The sequence below is a fragment of the Syngnathus typhle genome, linkage group LG9, assembly GCF_033458585.1.
Source record: "Syngnathus typhle isolate RoL2023-S1 ecotype Sweden linkage group LG9, RoL_Styp_1.0, whole genome shotgun sequence".
Lineage (NCBI taxonomy): Eukaryota > Metazoa > Chordata > Actinopteri > Syngnathiformes > Syngnathidae > Syngnathus > Syngnathus typhle.
In genome coordinates, this window is record NC_083746.1 from 11,207,190 (window position 1) to 11,225,978 (window position 18,789).

Sequence of the window (18,789 nt, forward strand, 5' to 3'; positions counted from 1 at the left end):
AAACCTAATGAAAAATTACGGTGTTTCAATAACCACCCCCACCAAGAGCACCTATTGGCCAATGATAAGGTGTCATTTAGTAACCACGCCTACTTGACTGTTTTAATAGCAAAAATTAAGAGCAGAAAAAAAGTACATTTTTAAAATGGTGCATTTATTCACGTTCATATTTTTATCTGAGGTTTTATTGATTGAATACATAAATAAAGGAAGTATGGTGGGGCACCACCTGACCTGCCCCTGACGCAAAGTCATCCCTCCTGCGGGTCCCAAAGGAAGAAGCCCCTTGAAGGGTGGCCCTTAAAGTCAACATCTGTATGTAGGCTGCTTAAAATGTTTAAGCAGCTGTTGTATTTAATTACGATTGATGGCTTAAACCAATAAACATAAAGCACATTAGATACCACATGGTGTATTTAAGATATGGTTTGGAGCTGTTTACGAACATTTTGACTGATTTTTGAAGACCCACACAGTATTGTTTCAGGATAATACAGAAGAGACAACATGTGACAAAATAATGCACTTTTGTGGTACCAGAAAAAAAGTTTTAGTAAGTTCTTCAGAAATCAGCAGGAGAACATGAATTGGTTTCACCAGTAAGACCTGTTTCTGATCAAAAAGGAGAGAATATTATATTTTTGTATTCATATTTTGTATTGGTTAGAATTAAAATGTACTTGTCAAATAGATATTCACCTATCGCGGGAAAAGTTTACATTCCAGATGTTCCCTGAGATCTATTCCATGTTTCTTCCTTAAAGGAGTTTTCCCATGCTGATGTCATCAGTTGTTTGGTTTTACCAGCTAACGTGTAAGGTGCTAACTTCTGTTGTGAATTGGTGCCGTGCAAATAAAATTAACCCCACTTAAGTGATCCATCCAAATGAGATAACAGGTTATGTATCTACATACAAAGAATTCAGATTCTGGACCTCAAACAGTATCACTGATACATCTGCGGACAGGGTGGGGACCATCAACACAGCGAGGGTGACATCAGCATTGGGAGCTGTGGAGACAAGGGGAGCGACGCGCACAACAACACGCACACACTGCATCTATTCAGCCAGCTGGAGTGCGTCACGTGCGAGGTTAGCTGGATGCGACTGACCTCATCGGATCACTACGTGCTGCATATTAACTCCATTTGCTGGACTCGAGGTGGAGGGCAGACCACCGCCCTGCCCCCTCACGCATTTTGCATCTATCATGGTAGAACCACAATGTTTACTCATTAGCCTCACTCGTTTAGAAAATATTAAGTAACCGCCTGTATATGATCTGACCGTAAAAGACAAATTGAGTGGATGAGTATGGAATGTGAATATTGAACGAAATGACCTTTTTGTTTAATTTGAAATGCTTGGACATGTTTTCAATGAGCCATCTGTTGCAGTGAATAATGCACAAACTGTGTGCTGTCAGCGCAACGTCACATGACATAAAGGTACAGTGAATGAGCCGCAAAAGCAGCCACAAATGTCTTTTTGTTCAAGATATAACACAGGCATCATGGGGAAAATTCAAGATTCAAGAGTTTTTTTTATTCGCTATTATTGACTTCGGTAAATCACAGCCTCTGTTCAACATTTAGGTGACTAACAACACTCAGGACATGTGAAAAATGGCAAATATTCTCAAACATCCCCTGATCTTAAACTCCCAAAAGGGCAAGGAAAAAACTCAAAACTCCAACTAGGGGAAATGAGAAACCTTGAGAAGAGACCACAGATGGGAAGGTCCCTTATCCAGGATGACCAGGCTGCAATGGATGCAGAGAGGACACATAGTACAAACAGTGTAGACAAATTCAAATAAGGTGTGGCGAGCAGGATGTTATTGCACAGTAATGACTCTGAGACTCTAAGAGTGGTGTGAGTTCATCAGAGCAACAGCCTGGGGGAAGGAGCTCTCTCTGTGTCTGCTGGTTTTGGCGTACCGAGCTCTATAACGCCGTCCGAAGGGGAGTAGTTCAAACAGACTGCAACCTGGGTGAGAAGGGTCTGTAGAGATGTTCCTTGCACGATTCCTGGTCCTGTACAGGTACAAGTCTTGGATAGATGGGAGGTTGATTCCAATGATCTTTTCTGCAGTCCTGATTGTCCGTTGCAGTCTGTGCTTGTCTTGTTTGGAGGCCGATCCAAACCAGACAGTGATGGAGGTGCAGAGGACAGACTGGATGATGGCAGTGTAGAAGGTCTTCAGAAGCTCTCGCGGCAGGTTGAACTTCTTGAGCTGTCTCAGGAAGTACAGCCTCTGCTGGGCCTTCTTCCGGACAGAGTCTATGTGGCCGGTCCATTTGAGGTCCCAGGAGATTGTGGTTCCCAGGAATTTGAAGGTGTCTGTGGAGAGAATAGTATTGCTGCGGATAGTGAGGGGTAAAAGTGGTGAAGGGTCACGCCTGAAGTCCACTGTCATCTCAACGGTCTTGAGCGGGTTCAGCTCCAGGTGGTTTTGGCTGCACCAATGGACCAGCCGCTCCACTTCCTGTCTGTACGCAGTCTCATCACCGTCCTGGGTCAGTCCGATGAGAGTGGTGTCGTCTGCATACTTCAGCTTCACAGGAGAGTCGCCTGAGGAGAAATCGTTGGTGTAGACTAGAGAGAGAAGAGCTGTGGGGAGAGGACGCACCCCTGAGAGGCTCCAGTATTGGTGGTCCGGGTGTCAGATGTGATGCCTTAGTCTTTTACGCTGCAAAGGTTTCTATTTCGGAACAATGCTTGTATCATACTTTGAGACTATAAATACATTACAATCACAAAATGTTTGTTATATTGAGCCGTGGGATAAATGTTTGTACCTTTACTGTGGGACAGAGGCTCTGCTCAAAGGATTATTGAAGTTGAATAACACTGCCCCCTAGTGTACTGTATGTAATAGGTTGTAATAGAGTTAGACAACACTGACCCCTAGTGGATGTAATAAGTATTGCACGGGTTTCAGAGGCTACACACGCAGTTTTTCTCAGCCAATTAGTTCTTACAGATGACCGTTAATCAACATAACATTTACTGGTCTCACCCGAACCCCCCAATAATGTGTGTCCAGGGAAACCCAAGTTGTAAATGATTGAACAGTTTACATTTGACGAATCCAAACTTTATAAAAACATCACTTTATTTAGTATTTGTAGTTTTTTTTTTGCCTTTGGTCCAGTAACATGACAGACAGTATTTTTGATCATCCGTCTTAATCTGCTTTGTTCATACGCATCTTTCTCTGCAAAATTGGGTACAAATTACTGCAAATACAGCTATTGCAAACAGACATTGCTGTGATGGATTTTTGAGATTTGTTTTTGCTCCAGAGACTTCCAAAATACTTGAGATTGGAATATCCTGACAAATAAGATTTTGGCATTTGGTTCTCATGAATGTTGAGACAGAAGCATCCCTACCCTTGGACACTCACACACGGTCAGTCTTCATGTGAAACCGCTTTACCTCGTTCCAATTCACAGCACTGTAAAAACCGCTTGTGGTGAAAAGCCTGGCAGCGAAATGGGGGGATAAAAATAGTTTAAAAAGAAAAAAGGGAAACCATAAGTTTGAACAATTACAACGAGAAAAACAATGGTGTGGACGCAATCGCCGAAGCAGTGTCTCCACTTAAGAAAAGTCTCCTCCTGTCTGTTGCTGGAACACGTCGATAGTGTCTTCGTCCTCCATTTCCAACTGGAAGAAACAAACGCAACATGTCAGTCAGGGAACTTCATCGGAGCAGCGCCTACGCATTAACGCCACAAGTGTTGTGATTTTAGCCTGTCATAAGTACAGAAGGGTTCCCCAGCCTTCCTGGTAATAAGTGTGGTGATGCACACACTGCGACAGTTGTCCTCTGTCCTAGTCGAATATAAACAAAACAATATGAACTAAACCAAACCCTTGAAAACCGCAACACTGGAATCGATTTTTAGAAAAAGTCAATCCACGATGGGGAAAAATCACAAATGTAGATGAATGTCATGATCAGTTATAACTAACAAAAGTAATTTGAGCAAATGTGCAGCAAACTGGTAGCCGTTCAAATTAGTTGAGTACACAAGAAGAAGATTTAACTTAAAAAAAAAAAAGGGGGGTTTGTAGAACTGAGTAACTGTGAGACCAACCTGTGAAGGTGTGTCCTGGTCATTTATCGGCTGCCCATCAAACCTAAATCGTATCTGACGAAGCGACAGTCCCTGGGTATACGCAGAAACCACTTGAGGATGGGAACACAACTTTGTCAAAATTACTGTACAGGAGCATGAGTCACACATACCTGCCGTTCACAATATGCCCTCATGAGTTTGTTGAGAGCAGTGTGCCTCTTGATTTTGAACTGTACCACTGAACCATCCTGACCGGCCACTTTCAGGTTAATGTGGTCGTTCTCAGTCTTCACGCCTTCCTGCAAACACAAAAGTAATTAGTTACAAGATTAAACCCCAAAATAGCGCGTCTGTCCGTCTTAAAAGCCGGTCATGCTAGCCAGCGGTTAGCACGTCGAGCTAGCCCGTTTGGAAGTGGCGCAGAAAGCTACAATGGCGCAAACCAAAGGAGCGGACAACCGCATTTAGTTCGTGCAAATACGCCTCGAGGACTGATAGTTTCTGCATGGCGTCTCTTATCCGTGGTCTATATTACTTTAAAATGTGTAAAATATTGCTTATTTATTCGATAAATTGTCTAAATGCGCCAACCTTTGTTTTAGCGCCCGCTCCCTCCCTTGCCCGCTCAAATGCGCCATCCGGACCAAGCCGTGGAAGTGACGCTAGCTTAGCATTAGCTTCCATCCTAACCCAATTAGTGTGCTATTAACTTAGCATTCGCCAGTTCCCAACGGACGGGTGGGGTGCTCACCTTTGGCTTTTCGTCCGACATTCTTGGCCGTTTGTGGTGGTAGGAGGACGCGACTCAACGAAGGAGACCGACTGCTACTTCAGCCGCGGCGAGGAGTCCGCAGTCTAGTCCAGTCTGCGTCTTCTTCGGCTTTCGTGTGCGGCAGGCGCGCGCACCGAAATTTAAACTGTAATTCGATCACCGAGTGTCACATGATGCGATCCGCTGGGCGGGTCTTGGGTCGCGGGAGCGCGCAGCGGCGATTTGCGCGTGTCCGTGACTAGGTGACGCGCGTGCACGAGACAAGCAGGTTGAATGCACTTCGCAGAAAAAAATGTGGGTGTTGAAACTTTGGGTCTGGTGTGGTGGCATATACAAAAGACAATTAAAAGTGAAGGTGTGGTGAAACAGAAAACATTTGTTTATTATAAGTTGCCAGCTCATGAAAATTTGAGATTTTATCCTCACACAAAGAAAAACGACAAGGGCTGTAAACAAACAAACATTATGCAGCATCTCAATCACGCTCTTAAAATAGTGACATATTTATCAAACACGTAGTTACAACTTTGTAGCCATCCATCCAGTACAAACATGAGCAATGTAAAAATACTGTCATTCAAAAGTTGCATTTTATTGCCGGAGTGTTAAACATAGAAAATAGTGCAATGGTCAAAATAACAAACAAAGACCAAAAACAAACGATTAAAAAGGTAAGAACTTTGTATCAACTTTGGGAACTGATTCTTTTTTTGGGTGGGGGTAATACAATCAAAGTAAACAATCAAAGTAAAAGATCACAGTTAAACATACTTATCCATCCATGTTAAATTGGAGCGTACGCTCTCAAGTTGTCCTTTCTGCTTGAGGAGATGCCTCACTTCAAATAAGACACCGGCTCCTCTGCACTAGTCATTCAAGTGAGGAAGTAAGGCACTTACTTCTTCTCATCCATCCGAGAGTAGGGATTGTCCTGTGTAAGACCTGCAAAAAAAAAAAAAAAAGCACCATAAGAACACAACAACTTAATGAGCAGAAGTTTCAGGGAATTTCTTTTCACTTTGGGCCTTCTGAATGATCCTCAAACTGTATTTTCATTTTACAACACAAGAGGGCGCTACACGCTAGTTTAATGCTGTACAGTTCAAATTGGGTATTTACGTACGAGTTTTTTTAATAAACTGTATATACTGTATTGTACAATTTGATTGTTATTGTATTGTTCTGATAATAAAATGTAGGTTATTTGAAAGTTTTAATATTTTATAAAAAAAAAGCACACATTTAATACAATTTAAAAAAATATTAAAGATTGCATATGTATGAACTATTTTAAACATTTCAGAATTTCAGGTCCATGCTTTAATGAGTCAATGGCGGTCTAAGCCATAAACACTGCTGCTGTACAGGAGAAAAACCAAATATGGCAAACTAAATAGGCCTGACCATATTTCTGTCGGATTTTGTCATGCCTCAGCTGCATTTCCATCCTCCTGTGATGACAGAAATAAACACATAAACACATAAGTGACAAAACAAACCTTAGCCGAGCGCTAGTGTATGTTCTTAGTCGAATGGACATTTGTTTACCTTTCTTTCTGACGAGCATTCCTCGCACGGGTTTGTTGCTCTGCCCTTAAATCGTCGTCATCATCACTACGAAAAAGATTGAAAAAGTGTGTTTTGGTGTTTTTACTGGAATGTCCAAAATCTGATCACCAAAACAGCCCACAGTCCATAGTTTTAATGGAAACATGTTTAACAATAAGGGAAAAAAACACTTTACAGCACTAGCACTGTACTTTATAAAAACATATTAAAGTAACATCGATAAATAAAATATAGAGATTAAACAGCTTGTGAATCATGGTTTTTTTATGCTTTAGTGCCTATTGACATTGTTTTTCTGTTCTGAAGAATGTCACCGGCCTATTTCTTCTTTTTTGTGAACGCGATAAAATGTTTGATAGCGTGTAGAACAGCAAGTAGATTGTAGCGGAGCCTTTGGAGACAGGCCGTATCAGTCTTGACGAATAATGAGCCATTGTGTCCCCCTCCTCCCCCCCCCGTGGTCACATGACTCACCTGACCCGCTGACGGCGGCGGTGGCGGCGGCAGCAACAGCACATGCAGCAGACAAGCAAGGCCAGGATCAAAAGGCCAGACAGTGCGCCCAGCGTGATCAGCACCGTCTGGAAGTTGACTTTGCGCCAAACACACACAAAACCGTTTCACATCACATCAAGTCAGTAGAAGAGGCTACAAGTCTCTCGAATCAAATAAAAATCAATTTTTGCTTAAATCAACTACAACAAAAACAAAGAGAGGGAAATCTGGACTATAACTGCGGTTATCTTTTTACAGTTAACAAAACTGGCTTAACCTGTATCCGAAATATTCCTCAGTGTCCCGCATTACTGCGGCTTACCCCAGCATACGCTCCATCTCGCGTCACTCAGGGGACATACGCTTCTTGGAGGCAAGATGTTCTTCACCGGGTAGTCCAGGCACTGCTGTTTGGGCTCGCACCACAAACACTGCAGCACATACAGGAAACGCATATTTAACACGTTTGCAATTTACACATGTATGAAATCCAGTACGTGGAGTTTGCACTTACCTTGGTATCCTGCAGACATTCTGCACAGCTGCTGTTGGATTTGGAGGCACAAGGCACTACAACGGATACAATGCAATCTCAATAAAAGACACTCAAGCTTTCAGAGCATGTCAGATTAGCTGCAAATGAACTTCACGTGTTCTATTAGGCTTTTTCTGACACTTCTGGAGGTTTTTGTGCAAACTGTGACTGGTTATTTCTCTCTACTTTGACTTTATGATGCAATATGAGCATTTCCACTGATGGTCTTTTTTGCCTCGTTAACTGGGGAATACGTTGTTTGGCTTTAATGTACTCGCCATTTTAGCTCAATATTGACCTTATTTAAAAGTTCAAATTTCTTTTTTTTTTTTTTTAAATACTCTACAAGAGGGTCATATGATTTACGGAGTCATGGGGGGGGGGGGGTGGATAAAAGGGGTAGGGTTGAAAACTTGTTTAACACGTTATTATGTCGATTGTCAAAATTTACAGTAGTGTTAATTACATTATTGGAGTAACAAGGCTAAACTAGTTTTACGTGGTTTAAAACTAATCTGTGATCTTAAGTGTAACACATTCAACAGAGAAAGCAGCCGAATTTATTACGAATATATTAAAACAAAAACTGAATTCTCACGACCTCAATTTTTAGCAAATCAAGCTAGCAGACGAAAACACTGATGTCATGTGACCCAGAAAAAGAGCAACAACAAAAGTTGAAAAAGTGATCAAAACTAGAAACTCACCAGGAGGAGGAGAAGTAGTCGATATTTGCCCAAGGGTGGCGACGAAGCCGGACGAAAGAAAAAGAAAAACGCCGAAGTAGGGACGCATCGTGAAGACAAGAGAGGAATGAATTGTGAAATGCTCAAGAAAATAAAGCGCTTTACTGTTGCCACTGTTTTCAACGGAAGGCGGAGTGACGTCACTGTTTTCACGTGCGTCATCAATGAGCTGCGAAGCTATCCGTCATCATTAGGCGTTAACTAAAAAGGTTTTAAAACGACTTGAATTTTAGTCGTAAGTTTCAATGTCTCCGTTTTTCTTTTGGGACTGGCAATTTTAGCATGGGAAATATAATTATGACTTGGATTTTTTTTCCATTTCCATTTTTTTTAGTTCAAACATTGAATTGTAAATTCCTCATCATAAATAATAAATATTTCTAAATATCCATGAGTGAGATTTTGACGTATTGGAACCACAAACTGACAAAATGGAGACAACAATAAAACACACATTGAAACTCTTTGAAATACAATAATTTATTAAAGCATCTTTAAATTTGTTTGATACAAAACATTTTTTTCCACAGATTTTGTTTCTTTCTACTGGAAAACTGAAAGGTGAAGACAGAGCCATCATCAATTGCAACATCCATCAAGAGTCTGGCGTGGCCGCCGGCAGCCAACCAGATCTAAGCAACTACGACAAAGCAAGTGAGCTGATACTAAGGTCAGTCTATATGTTTGGATTATCAACATCATTAGGAACGGCATGTAAGGTGAGCTGGCGAATATGGAGGGCAACACACATCAGCAAGTTTTAATATTGGGCAATTGCTTAGCTAGAAGGCACACAATTGAGCACAATAAGAGCTTATGTATGCATTTCCTGTGAATGCCGTGTGTGCCGAATGCATTCCCATCATACTGGCAAAACTGCAGCTAAGATTATTCATTCTCAAATCCATCCGTACTGCAAATAAATAAATACCCCACCCTCAACATGGCCTAAAAAACACAGTAAAAACACGCACATACACACTGAAGCTTCTGTTCTAGGCTACTTCTGCTAATGGTGTCTTGGCAAAAGTGCAGTGGTCATCTCAATCATCGCTTTGCCGCGTTTGCTTTTTTTTCCATACGCGGGAACGAAGGTAAAGGCCACGGCTGAGCGATAAATCGTGATTAGTCCAAAATAGCTCTCAGTAAGGCAAGCTGTCCGATTTACATTTGCACATGCACCTGAGCGGGAATCTCCATTCGGGGAGAACATTCATTAAAGGGGGGAAATGTCCACTTGGGGAAAAAAAAAAAAAGTGTTTCCTCATATAGTGGCCAGAAGGTAAATTGTGAATCTTATAAAAGTATTGCTTTGGCGCTATCTCATGACACCTATCGGCAATTCTAAGCCTACCAGTAGGGGTCACTATTTGAGTAAACAGTACATTATAAAAACTTAGTAAGTCAATTTGATTTGCTTATTATAAGCGAAACTAAACTGAAATCATGTGAAAAGGGACCAGTGTACATATTCCAAGCGACATTCAAAGCTTCAAATGGTGCAATTTTTTTTTTTCCCATAGAGACACATTATTAGTCTCTGTTTTTGCACTAATTTGTTCCTCTTGTGGTGGCTCCAACATGTTGAAGCAGAGTTTGGTACTTTTCTCCTTGACCCATCAATCATCTGATCCAGTTGCTGCCGTAGCTTGACACCGACTTAACACTGCATCGTTTCTTTACGATCATGTTGATGTAGGCTTTCATGATCTTTGTGATCTCACCAACCTGGAAATAACAAGAGAACAAATATGTCACATGGAGAATTTACTGCAACTTCTACAAATTACAACCCATCAAGTTCGTATTGTTAAACGCAGTAGTCGTGAGTACCTGTGGCGTTTCAAAGAACATTTCCCTCTCATCCACGGTGATCTTATACGTGCAGGGCTGCGGAGCTCCGAAGAATATGATGTGCTCGTAAGGGAAGGTCTCCAGGGGTTTGGGCTCTCCTCGCTTGTACACCGACACATTTTCAGCACTCACGCTCAACCAAAGATCGTGCGGGAAGCCTCCCTCTTTGCACTGCACATGCACAAATGTGTACGCATTAGATGCAACCACCAGGGGGCAGAATATTACACATATATACACACACACACACAAAGAAGAGTTTTGCAACTACTGGAAGTGACTCAATTATTATTGTAATTGGTCGAGGCCTACGTCCGCAAACGTCATTACCTCCACATCAAAGAGCGTGGATCCATATCCGGTCCACTCTTTGATGATGGTCATGTACTTGAGCATGGCCTGGTGCTGGAGCAGACCTTGCAGACGGCACCACTTCTCCGTGATGCTGGCCCTGGTGGCCGACATCTCCTCCTTGATCCACATCTCCAACATCTGCTCCTCCTCCATGCGTTGCTTCTTCAGCGAGCCCGTCTTCAAGCCTCGCCGGAGGGTCCCGTCCAGGAAGCTGGTCCTGCGCCGCTCTAGAGTCTGAGCTGACCCTGAGCCCGCGCTCACCTTGGTGTACTGCAAGATGCGAGCTCGCAGACGGCCCACGGGGTAGACGCTCTCAAGGCTCCATGCCGCCCGGGTTTCGTCGCCGTGGAGGAACTGCAGGCGCAGAGCGGCCAGATGCTGCAGAGTCTCCTCGCGGGCTGGGAAGTGTCCTCTGGTTAAGCTCTCGTGGGCCTGAAGGGACACGAATGGATTTGGCACGTCAGCAACAAGTCACTCAACAAGTTCAACTCAAGGCCCAGAGGCCAATTTGGCCCGCCAACTCTTTTGTCAAACGTCAAAACCCGATTCAAAGAAAATTAGGACGTATAAAATGTAAATAAAAACAGAACACAAGGATTTGAAAATCCTTTATATTCAACTGTTGTTGAATTTTGCTCTTCTTGGGCCCACGCATTTTCAATGGGCGACAGGTCTGACAAGCCAAGCTAGTACTTTCACACTTTTACAAGGTAGCCTTGTTCTAACATGTCTTGCTGAAATAAGCACAGACATCCCAAACAAAAAAAACTGGTTGGCTGGCAGCATATATTGCTCCAAAACCTGCGTGTACCTTTTAGCATTAATTGTCCACAATATCCATCACACCGATGCAATTCTTTGGCCCTCCTATTCTTATGGAATTTCAAGATGAGACGAGTTCAGAAAGTGGAAACTGACCTGCTCAAACATGAAGGCAAACTCCACCCCCTCCTTTGGCATGCTCTCCACATCCAGGAAGCAATAAAGTTTGAAATAGAGCTTCCAATGGCCTTCGTCCTCAGCTTCTTCACTGCCAGCCAGTCTAGTGGCAGTAAATGTTGTTAATGACCCAAATATTAATCAGCTTCATCATGCGGGCGTCTCACCTTTCAAATTTAGCCAGCACGTCGGCCACCAGGACTCGACTTTCCACGGCTCGGTCAATACTGTTGTTATGTTCAAAGAGAGCAAACATGTTCCTGCTGTCCTCCATGGCCAGACCTCTGATCAGCTTCTCCACCACCTTACGCCAAAAAGAAAAAGCCGGAAAAGTCCCATCAAGCATTGGAAAGTTTGCTTGATGATGAAAATATCTCCAGCCCGTACCTCTCCAGCAGTGGTGTGCGAGTTAATGGAGATCTTGCAGGAGCCTCCCCCGTGACAGTAGACCGTGGTGGTCATTTCCTGCCGAGTCAGCAGGGCGACAATTTCCTCTTGGGAAGGAACAAACTCTCTGCTCTTGGTTCTCTTCAGAGACTCGCTGATGAAATGTGAAAACATTTCGATCTCGGTCCCTGGGAACAGCTCCTTTATCCTACGCACACAGGAAGAAGCATACGAGAACATCTGAAATGAATTTGGGGTGAACCAGAAGTACACAGGCACTAGAAAATCTAAAAAAATGGCATTGGGTGTGTAGACTTTTTATAACCACTGTCAATACACAATTTGGATTCTTTTTTCTTTGCGTCGCACCGTTTGAGATGAAACTTGAGGTAGCGCAGGATGCCGCGGCTGGGCAAGAAGGTGCAGCTCATGCAGGTGAGGAGATGCCAGTGAGCGCGGTTGGAGGGGCTATTGGGGTGCGCTACGTGATTGGTCTGTTTGATCAGCTGACAGTAGACCTCGTCCCTCAGCGACCTCAAATCCTGGCACGTCTGCAGGATCCCCTGGACAATGGGCACGGGGTCCGCCACAGCCTCCATCTCTTGCAGCGAGTTGAAGATCTTCACCGCTTCGTCTTGCAGGCTGGTGTAACCTTTCTCCTTTTGCACTGGAAACGCCAGGAGGAGATTTTGGAATCAGTGATCGACAGATGGGGCCAACCTACATCTTATCAACTCACAGTGTATGCTGACGTCTCCGTAAGGCAGCGGCAGGAGCGGCGAGTGCAAAGGATGCTGGGTGTATCTCAGGATGGGGTTCCTCCAGTACGTCTGTTCCACCGCCTCCACATTCAAACTGCTCTCCTGAGAAACAGCAAAAGAGAGGCTCGGTGTTTCCATCGGGTCAAACTCGGGGGCGTGCACACGTCACCGCATTGTGGTTAAAGGGACAGCGGAAAACGAGGTTTACACAACACGCACAACGAGTACCTCACTTTACCACACACTGCGTCCCTGCCAGAGACGCGCAGGACTGCAAAGAGTTGTTTCACGCATATTAATCTTGCGCAATTTGTGCGGGCGGAGCTTTCGAGGCACATCGTGCCTACCTTGATGTCCCTAATGAGCTGCTGCGTCGGCGTTTCGATGGGAACTTTGCTGTCGATGGCGCCCTGTATTGCGTTTGTCCAGCGCATGGCTTCGTTCAGCATTTTGGTGTACAGGCGGTACGAGTGTTTGCGTCCGTGGATGATGACGTTCCAATAACCTAAGACGGCAATCGACACAACCAATTTGTATTGCATCTTGGAAGAAGATTTTCAAACTTCAATTTGAAATTTTCCCTCACCAGTGTCCTTGAAGACCTTTTCGTCCGGCTGGACCACAGAACACAGACTGTTGAGGACCAGCGTGCCCAATTTTGAGGCGCTACGCTCGGATGATTTGTAGTAGTCCAGCGAGTTAGTGGTGAGGACGAACCAACGCTTCTTCAGCTTCAAAGATGTGCTCTTCACTCCTGACTTCATCTCTTTATGCAGCCAACCTAAGGGACGAAGAGTTATCTATTATTTATATCATGTACACACACACACACACACACAGTGTGTCTTACCCCTGACTATAAAGTCCTGTCCATCCCCTTTGGAGTCTCCCTTGGATTTCTGCAGCAGGCCGATCCAGTGGTGCATCTCCTCGGGTGTGTCCGTGTTGCAGTGGATCACCCGGTTGGCGGTGATGATCACAAACGAGTTTGGTCTAAAAATAGCAACATGTCACTTTACAGTACGTTTTCATCAAATTATTTGTTTTCATTGAAAAACACTCAATAAATTATTTCCTCAAATGGTGGGGGGAAAAAAAACATTTTTAAAGAAACAAAAGTATTAATACATTACGATGTATTAATTATCATTATTTTATTTGTATGTATCATTATGTGTGGAAATTATTTATAACGATTACCGTTTTTTTCCATGTATAATGCGCAAAATCTAACAAATTTATTGTCCTAAAATCTGGGGTGCGCATTATACATGGGTACAATTATTATTATTATTTTTTAATCCGGATATCATACGGAGGCCGCCATTACAGATGCGCTTTCTTCTCTCCTGTTCACTTCAAACACGCTCCATACGAATACAATGCTCTCGTATCAGACGCTTGCTCGATCACCTGCTCGTTTGCTGTCGCAATGTACCCTGCACAAATCCGAAACATTTCTCCGCTATCGAGTTTGCTAGCGCATGCGCAGTGATACTGACCGGCAGAATAACATTCGGTTGTTCCCAAAGATGATCTTTTTTCTGAAATAATTTTAAGTTTACGGACTTAAGTAGGAGTCAAAATTTGGGTGCGTATTAGTATACATGGGAACAGGCTTTTTTCCAGCATCAACATGCCATTTTTAGGGTGCGTATTATACATGGGGGCGCATTATACATGGAAAAAAACTGTGAATATTCAAGAGTTTCCCCTTTAAAAAAAGGTTTACCTCAGCGCTTAGTTCTTTCTTCATTTAAGTAGCTAATGTCTGAGGCCGCTCTATAAATAAAAATGATAAACGGTGTGTAGTACACGGACTCACCTGTCGGGGTTATCCGACGCGCACACCGAATCAATCAAGCCCACATCAAGCGTGCCCTGGACAAACAAAAATAAAGTTAAATTCAAGATTCAACACAAAAAAACTCCTTGTCCAGTAAAAGGTTAACTGCAATGAAAATGACTGGGACCCAGTCAGGGGGAGAGAGTGGCGGGTGGGGTCGAGGGTTCGAAGACCACTAACCACAGCATTCTTCGGGTTGGCCTGTTCGTGGTGCATCTCCATGAGCTGCTCCGGACTGGCGCTGTGGACTCGACTCAGCACGCTGAACCAACCGCTGGATGAGACCGCGGGGTGTTCCGCAAAGAAAACACGACAGTTGATTGGAAAATGATATAGCATGATGTTCCGTTGGCAACCATAAGGGGGGAATTTTATTTCCATACATTACATGAACCGCGAGGTAAACAAAGTGAAGCTGCATTTTTTTTCCCTCCAACCTTTCTGAATCTATTCTTTCTACACCTTCACAGCCAATGAATTGCTCGATGTAATGCTCGGTACCTGGCATCTTCGGGAGTTTCTGCATAGATGTGATAAGTCCTCTCCTCAGTGACAATGTTGAGAGCATTTTCCTTCTCGTGATTATCCACGATCTCCCTGGAGAGGAGCCAAAGTTAAAAATATATACTATATATATATATATTGTGTCTCAAATAGCAACATTCAAGCTAAAAATAGTATTACGGAAGACTTACTTGGCCGTGCGCACGTCAATGGTCCCTTTGAGCTTCTCCTCGCTGTCGTTTTCAAAGTACATGAGCTTGGAGTCCCGTAAGACGAACCAGCGCATCTTCCAGTTTCGCCGTGACAGTGTGGACATTCCACCGCCTTTCTTGTAAAGCCAACCCGACTTGACCGAGTCCTGCTTGGCTCGGAACCACATGAATGTCTCATCTTTGAGGACGCACCAGCGACGACGCCACGGGATCATGAGGCCACCTGGAAATAGAGGAGAGAAATGTTTGGTAGCTTGCGATTGGCTAGCGACCTACCGTTAGTTTATTGAAGATCGGAACCCAATGGACGGGTGCCAAATAAATTCTATATCTGTTGTAGTACCAAGATTGACCAATGAAAGGCAGCACAGTGCCGCAGGGCATTCAGAATGCCATGAATGACGAAAACAAAGAAAGAGAAAAAGCTAGGCTAACTGTTAGCTTATTTGGTAACTACCGTATTTTCCGGACTATAAGGCGCACCTAAAAACCTAAGATTTTCTCAAAAGCCGACAGTGCGCCTTATGCGCCTTATATATGGACCAAATTCCTAAATTTAAACTGGCCCAAAGCATTGTGTCATGAAATCAATCATAAGTGGCCCGCTGAAGACTAGGAATCATGAATCAAAAAGACTATGGATCATTATTTTGTGATTATAAAGTAATTTGTTGCATCTGAAGTTGAAATAAAAAAGATAAAATGGAGAATGATTTGATTTGGATTACAAATCTGACATGATGCATTAATGGTGCGCCTTATAGTCCGGTGCGGCTTATAAATGGACAAAGTTTTAAAATGGCCCATTCATTGAAGGTGCGCCTTATAGTCCGGAAAATACGGTAGCTAAATGTATTATTTTTTTATTGTGGTCAAAAATTTTAGGGACTGATAGTTTTGAAACACGACAAAAAAAAAAAGAATTTATTCACGCCACTGACTCTTCATGTAGAGATAGCCGTGGAAATAGGGAGGCCCGGCGCCATTCAGTAGATGCAGCCTGCCATTGGAAACCTCCTCGTCTGTGTCCACGCAGCCGTCATTGTCATCGTCGCTGTCGATGAACTGAAACAAAAGGCAACAGATGTTTTGGACTTTTTTGCGTGTACACAAGAAAGTGTGAATAGATCTGCACTCCTGCGAGTTCCCAAAATCACTTATTTTTCCAACTCCTGCCGGGCACAAAAAGCTCACCTCCCTTTAACACGTTTTAATTTGACAGCATGAGAAACTTAAGGTGTGTATCAGCAAATGACACAAAGCACAAAAGGAAGAGTTTTACAGCTACGTGACTATGCAGTTATTTTTTGTGTTCTCACCGAGTCCAAACTGCCTTTATAGGAGTCCAGGCTGTTCTGTGTGCAGGAGGATTTGCGAAGCAACTCCTCATCGGTAGTGTGGCCGTTGTTGATGCTCGCACGCGAGCTCCGCTGAGCCTCCTCAAACTCCTCCTGGTCGTAGTCGGACTCTGCGTCAGGCAGATTGGAACAGGACGCCTCCTGGCTCAGGGGAGGCTCAGAGTGTAAATTCTTCTCGTTGGCGACCACAGGAGGAGCAGAGCAAGGAATTTGGGAGTCTGGGATACGATCGAGTCCGTTGGAAGGGGAAGCCAAGGGAGGGCTGACCAAGAATCCTTCTGAAAAAGCCGGCGGAGGGGCCAGACTTTGAAATACAACTTTCTTCAGCGGGACCTGAGCTGGCAGGGGCAAGTCTGGCAGAGGAACGCACTCGTCCTCCGCGTGGAAACCCTCGTCCACCTCCTCCTCGGCCAGAGGAGCGGTGGATTCCGTCGGGTCGTGGAGGTTCTCCTCGCTGGACAGCGACGGCTCCAACGCGCCAAAGTCCAAAAGTTCCAGGAACTCGGTAGCCACACGGGAGGCCTCCTTCTCCAGTCGATAGATCTCGGCCTCCCGCATCTGGCGGAGGTCCTCGCGGGAGAAGTCGCTCAGAAGAGACACGCCGTCCTCCTGCTGCCTTTGCAGCCGTTCGATTTCTCTCTCCAGTCGCAGGATCTCCTCCATCTGCCGGCTCTCATCATCACTGGTGTGGTTGTGGGACACGCTCTGAAAAAATATTTTTCTTAACTTTTGTCAACTTTCTCGTGTTCCTCACCAAATGGTACAACCTGGAATTTTCTGTCTAATTGTGTGTAAACATTTATATAAAAGAAAATAGAATGGCTCCCTCTAGTGAGAATGAATCGCTCCTTTGGTACAGTTTAGTTATATTTAACTTTTAAATAAAAAAAAAAACAAGTGAAGCCCATGGGGCATAAATATGCTCGACTAGAAATGAAGAACTGACCAGGTACAAACAATGGTACCAGGTAGTGCCACTGGAATAAATAGCAGGTAGAAAATGGAGACGGGGCTTTATGTAGACCAGTGGTCCCCAACCACCGGGCCGCGGGCCGGTACCGGTCCGTGGGTCACTTGGTACTGGGCCGCCAAGCCGCACAGAAAAAAAAAAATTATCGATGATCAATTAATTCAGGTCAAGACACTCGTCCCGGTCACGTGACATGTTTCCCCAGTCGAGTCCGCAAAGCTAATATGTGGCGACAGGCTAACTAACCAGGCAATGAAGCATTCAAAACTGCTTCAACACATGGAGACCAAGCATCCTGCAATAAAAGACAAACCTTAATCCCTTCGGGTGTCATTGTCTCCGACTACGTCTAGATGGGACCGGCTCGTTTCTGAGAAACAAACTCAGTGCTCCCACTAATTCAACGTAATGGTGAGTTTTATTTTTGGCATTTGTACTTGTTTTTATGTCAATCGTATCATTTCATTTCATCGTATATATATATTTATTATAAATGTATTATTTATTTATTTATTTATATAAATGTATTATTTATTTATATAAATGCCGGTCCGCGAAAATATTTCTGACATGTAACCGGTCGGTGGCGCAAAAAAGGTTGGGGACCACTGATGTAGACCACTGCTGTACTCCCACATACGCTTTTGAAATTCCAATTTCCCTTCTTATGAAGTACTAAACTGCCCAGATGATTACCAGTGTTTCCCAACATCTATTGCGCCAAGGCACACATTTTACACGACAAAAGCCTCATAGAACACCACCAAACATAAACGTCATGAGAAGTACTAAACTAATGATGATGTGTGGTGGCGGCATTAGAACATTTCTTCCGCCTGTCACTATATGTCGCCAGCAAGGAAAAGATGAAAACAGATTTGACAAAACCATTTCTAAACAACTCCTAAACTCATTAAGTGAAATTGGATAATTTCCTGTGGAAGAGTGGATGGGAATCACTGGTCTATGTGATTCATTATGAAATCCCGCAAGAAAATTATTTTTTTTGCTGGCTCACAGAAGCAGCCACATAAACCAGCAGAATAGCTCAGAAGGTCACGTAACAAGCTGCCATGGCTTCATGCTGCTTGGTAGAATTTATTTGGCGGCAAATAAATCAAGTGAGCCAATTTGGATAAAATTATACTTATTTGTTTCAAGTAGTGATTTTTTCTGTTTATTTTTTTAGCACTGCGCCATCTTTTGGACTTGTACTTGACTACAAAACACAAGACAGCCACAAATGAGTGCGGTCAACATTCTTACCTTCTGGCAAGCACCATTCGGCAGCAGGGAGTTCCTGAGAACACCGTGAAAGAAATGAAGAAAAGTCAAACATCAGCTTGAAGCAAGCATGCTTAATCTCTCGTCTCATCACTGTGGCCGTGAGTCAA

The 18,789-nt window shown here is 43.7% G+C and overlaps 3 protein-coding genes across 4 annotated transcripts in view; all 3 read right to left on the minus strand.

Moving 5' to 3' along the window:
* Positions 1–3,099: 3,099 nt before the first annotated feature.
* Positions 3,100–5,005, minus strand: LOC133159481 (small ubiquitin-related modifier 3-like). Of its 2 annotated transcripts, none has more exons than XM_061286510.1 (4): positions 4,845–5,005; positions 4,264–4,392; positions 4,112–4,183; positions 3,100–3,677 (listed from the first exon to the last, which is right to left on the minus strand). In XM_061286510.1, exons 1-4 carry the CDS (start codon positions 4,863–4,865, stop codon positions 3,612–3,614), a joined length of 288 nt encoding a protein of 95 aa, XP_061142494.1. In that variant the 5' UTR covers positions 4,866–5,005; the 3' UTR covers positions 3,100–3,611. The 2 variants fall into 2 exon arrangements, with proteins under 2 accessions (XP_061142494.1, XP_061142493.1); XM_061286509.1 differs by lacking the exon at positions 3,100–3,677 and adding an exon at positions 3,716–3,845.
* Positions 5,006–5,221: 216 nt separating this feature from the next.
* Positions 5,222–8,358, minus strand: LOC133159479 (pituitary tumor-transforming gene 1 protein-interacting protein-like). The gene is made up of 7 exons (XM_061286507.1): positions 8,172–8,358; positions 7,444–7,499; positions 7,252–7,360; positions 6,909–7,026; positions 6,414–6,479; positions 6,270–6,316; positions 5,222–5,807 (listed from the first exon to the last, which is right to left on the minus strand). The coding sequence occupies exons 1-7, from the start codon at positions 8,257–8,259 to the stop codon at positions 5,761–5,763; spliced, it is 531 nt and encodes a 176-aa protein (XP_061142491.1). The 5' UTR covers positions 8,260–8,358; the 3' UTR covers positions 5,222–5,760.
* Positions 8,359–8,674: 316 nt separating this feature from the next.
* The window catches only part of myo10l3 (myosin X, like 3), a 34,291-nt gene continuing 24,176 nt past the window's right edge, over positions 8,675–18,789 (minus strand). The window contains exons 24-41 of the mRNA XM_061286487.1: positions 18,662–18,695; positions 16,387–17,130; positions 16,009–16,132; positions 15,047–15,290; positions 14,853–14,948; positions 14,532–14,625; positions 14,331–14,386; positions 13,356–13,498; positions 13,092–13,286; positions 12,853–13,010; positions 12,484–12,607; positions 12,114–12,411; positions 11,745–11,952; positions 11,525–11,661; positions 11,337–11,460; positions 10,395–10,850; positions 10,044–10,235; positions 8,675–9,938 (exon numbers count right to left, since the gene is read on the minus strand). Coding sequence (XP_061142471.1) covers positions 9,834–9,938; positions 10,044–10,235; positions 10,395–10,850; positions 11,337–11,460; positions 11,525–11,661; positions 11,745–11,952; positions 12,114–12,411; positions 12,484–12,607; positions 12,853–13,010; positions 13,092–13,286; positions 13,356–13,498; positions 14,331–14,386; positions 14,532–14,625; positions 14,853–14,948; positions 15,047–15,290; positions 16,009–16,132; positions 16,387–17,130; positions 18,662–18,695 — 3,532 coding nt within the window. The 3' untranslated portion in view covers positions 8,675–9,833. The remainder of the gene's footprint in view (positions 9,939–10,043; positions 10,236–10,394; positions 10,851–11,336; positions 11,461–11,524; positions 11,662–11,744; positions 11,953–12,113; positions 12,412–12,483; positions 12,608–12,852; positions 13,011–13,091; positions 13,287–13,355; positions 13,499–14,330; positions 14,387–14,531; positions 14,626–14,852; positions 14,949–15,046; positions 15,291–16,008; positions 16,133–16,386; positions 17,131–18,661; positions 18,696–18,789) is intronic.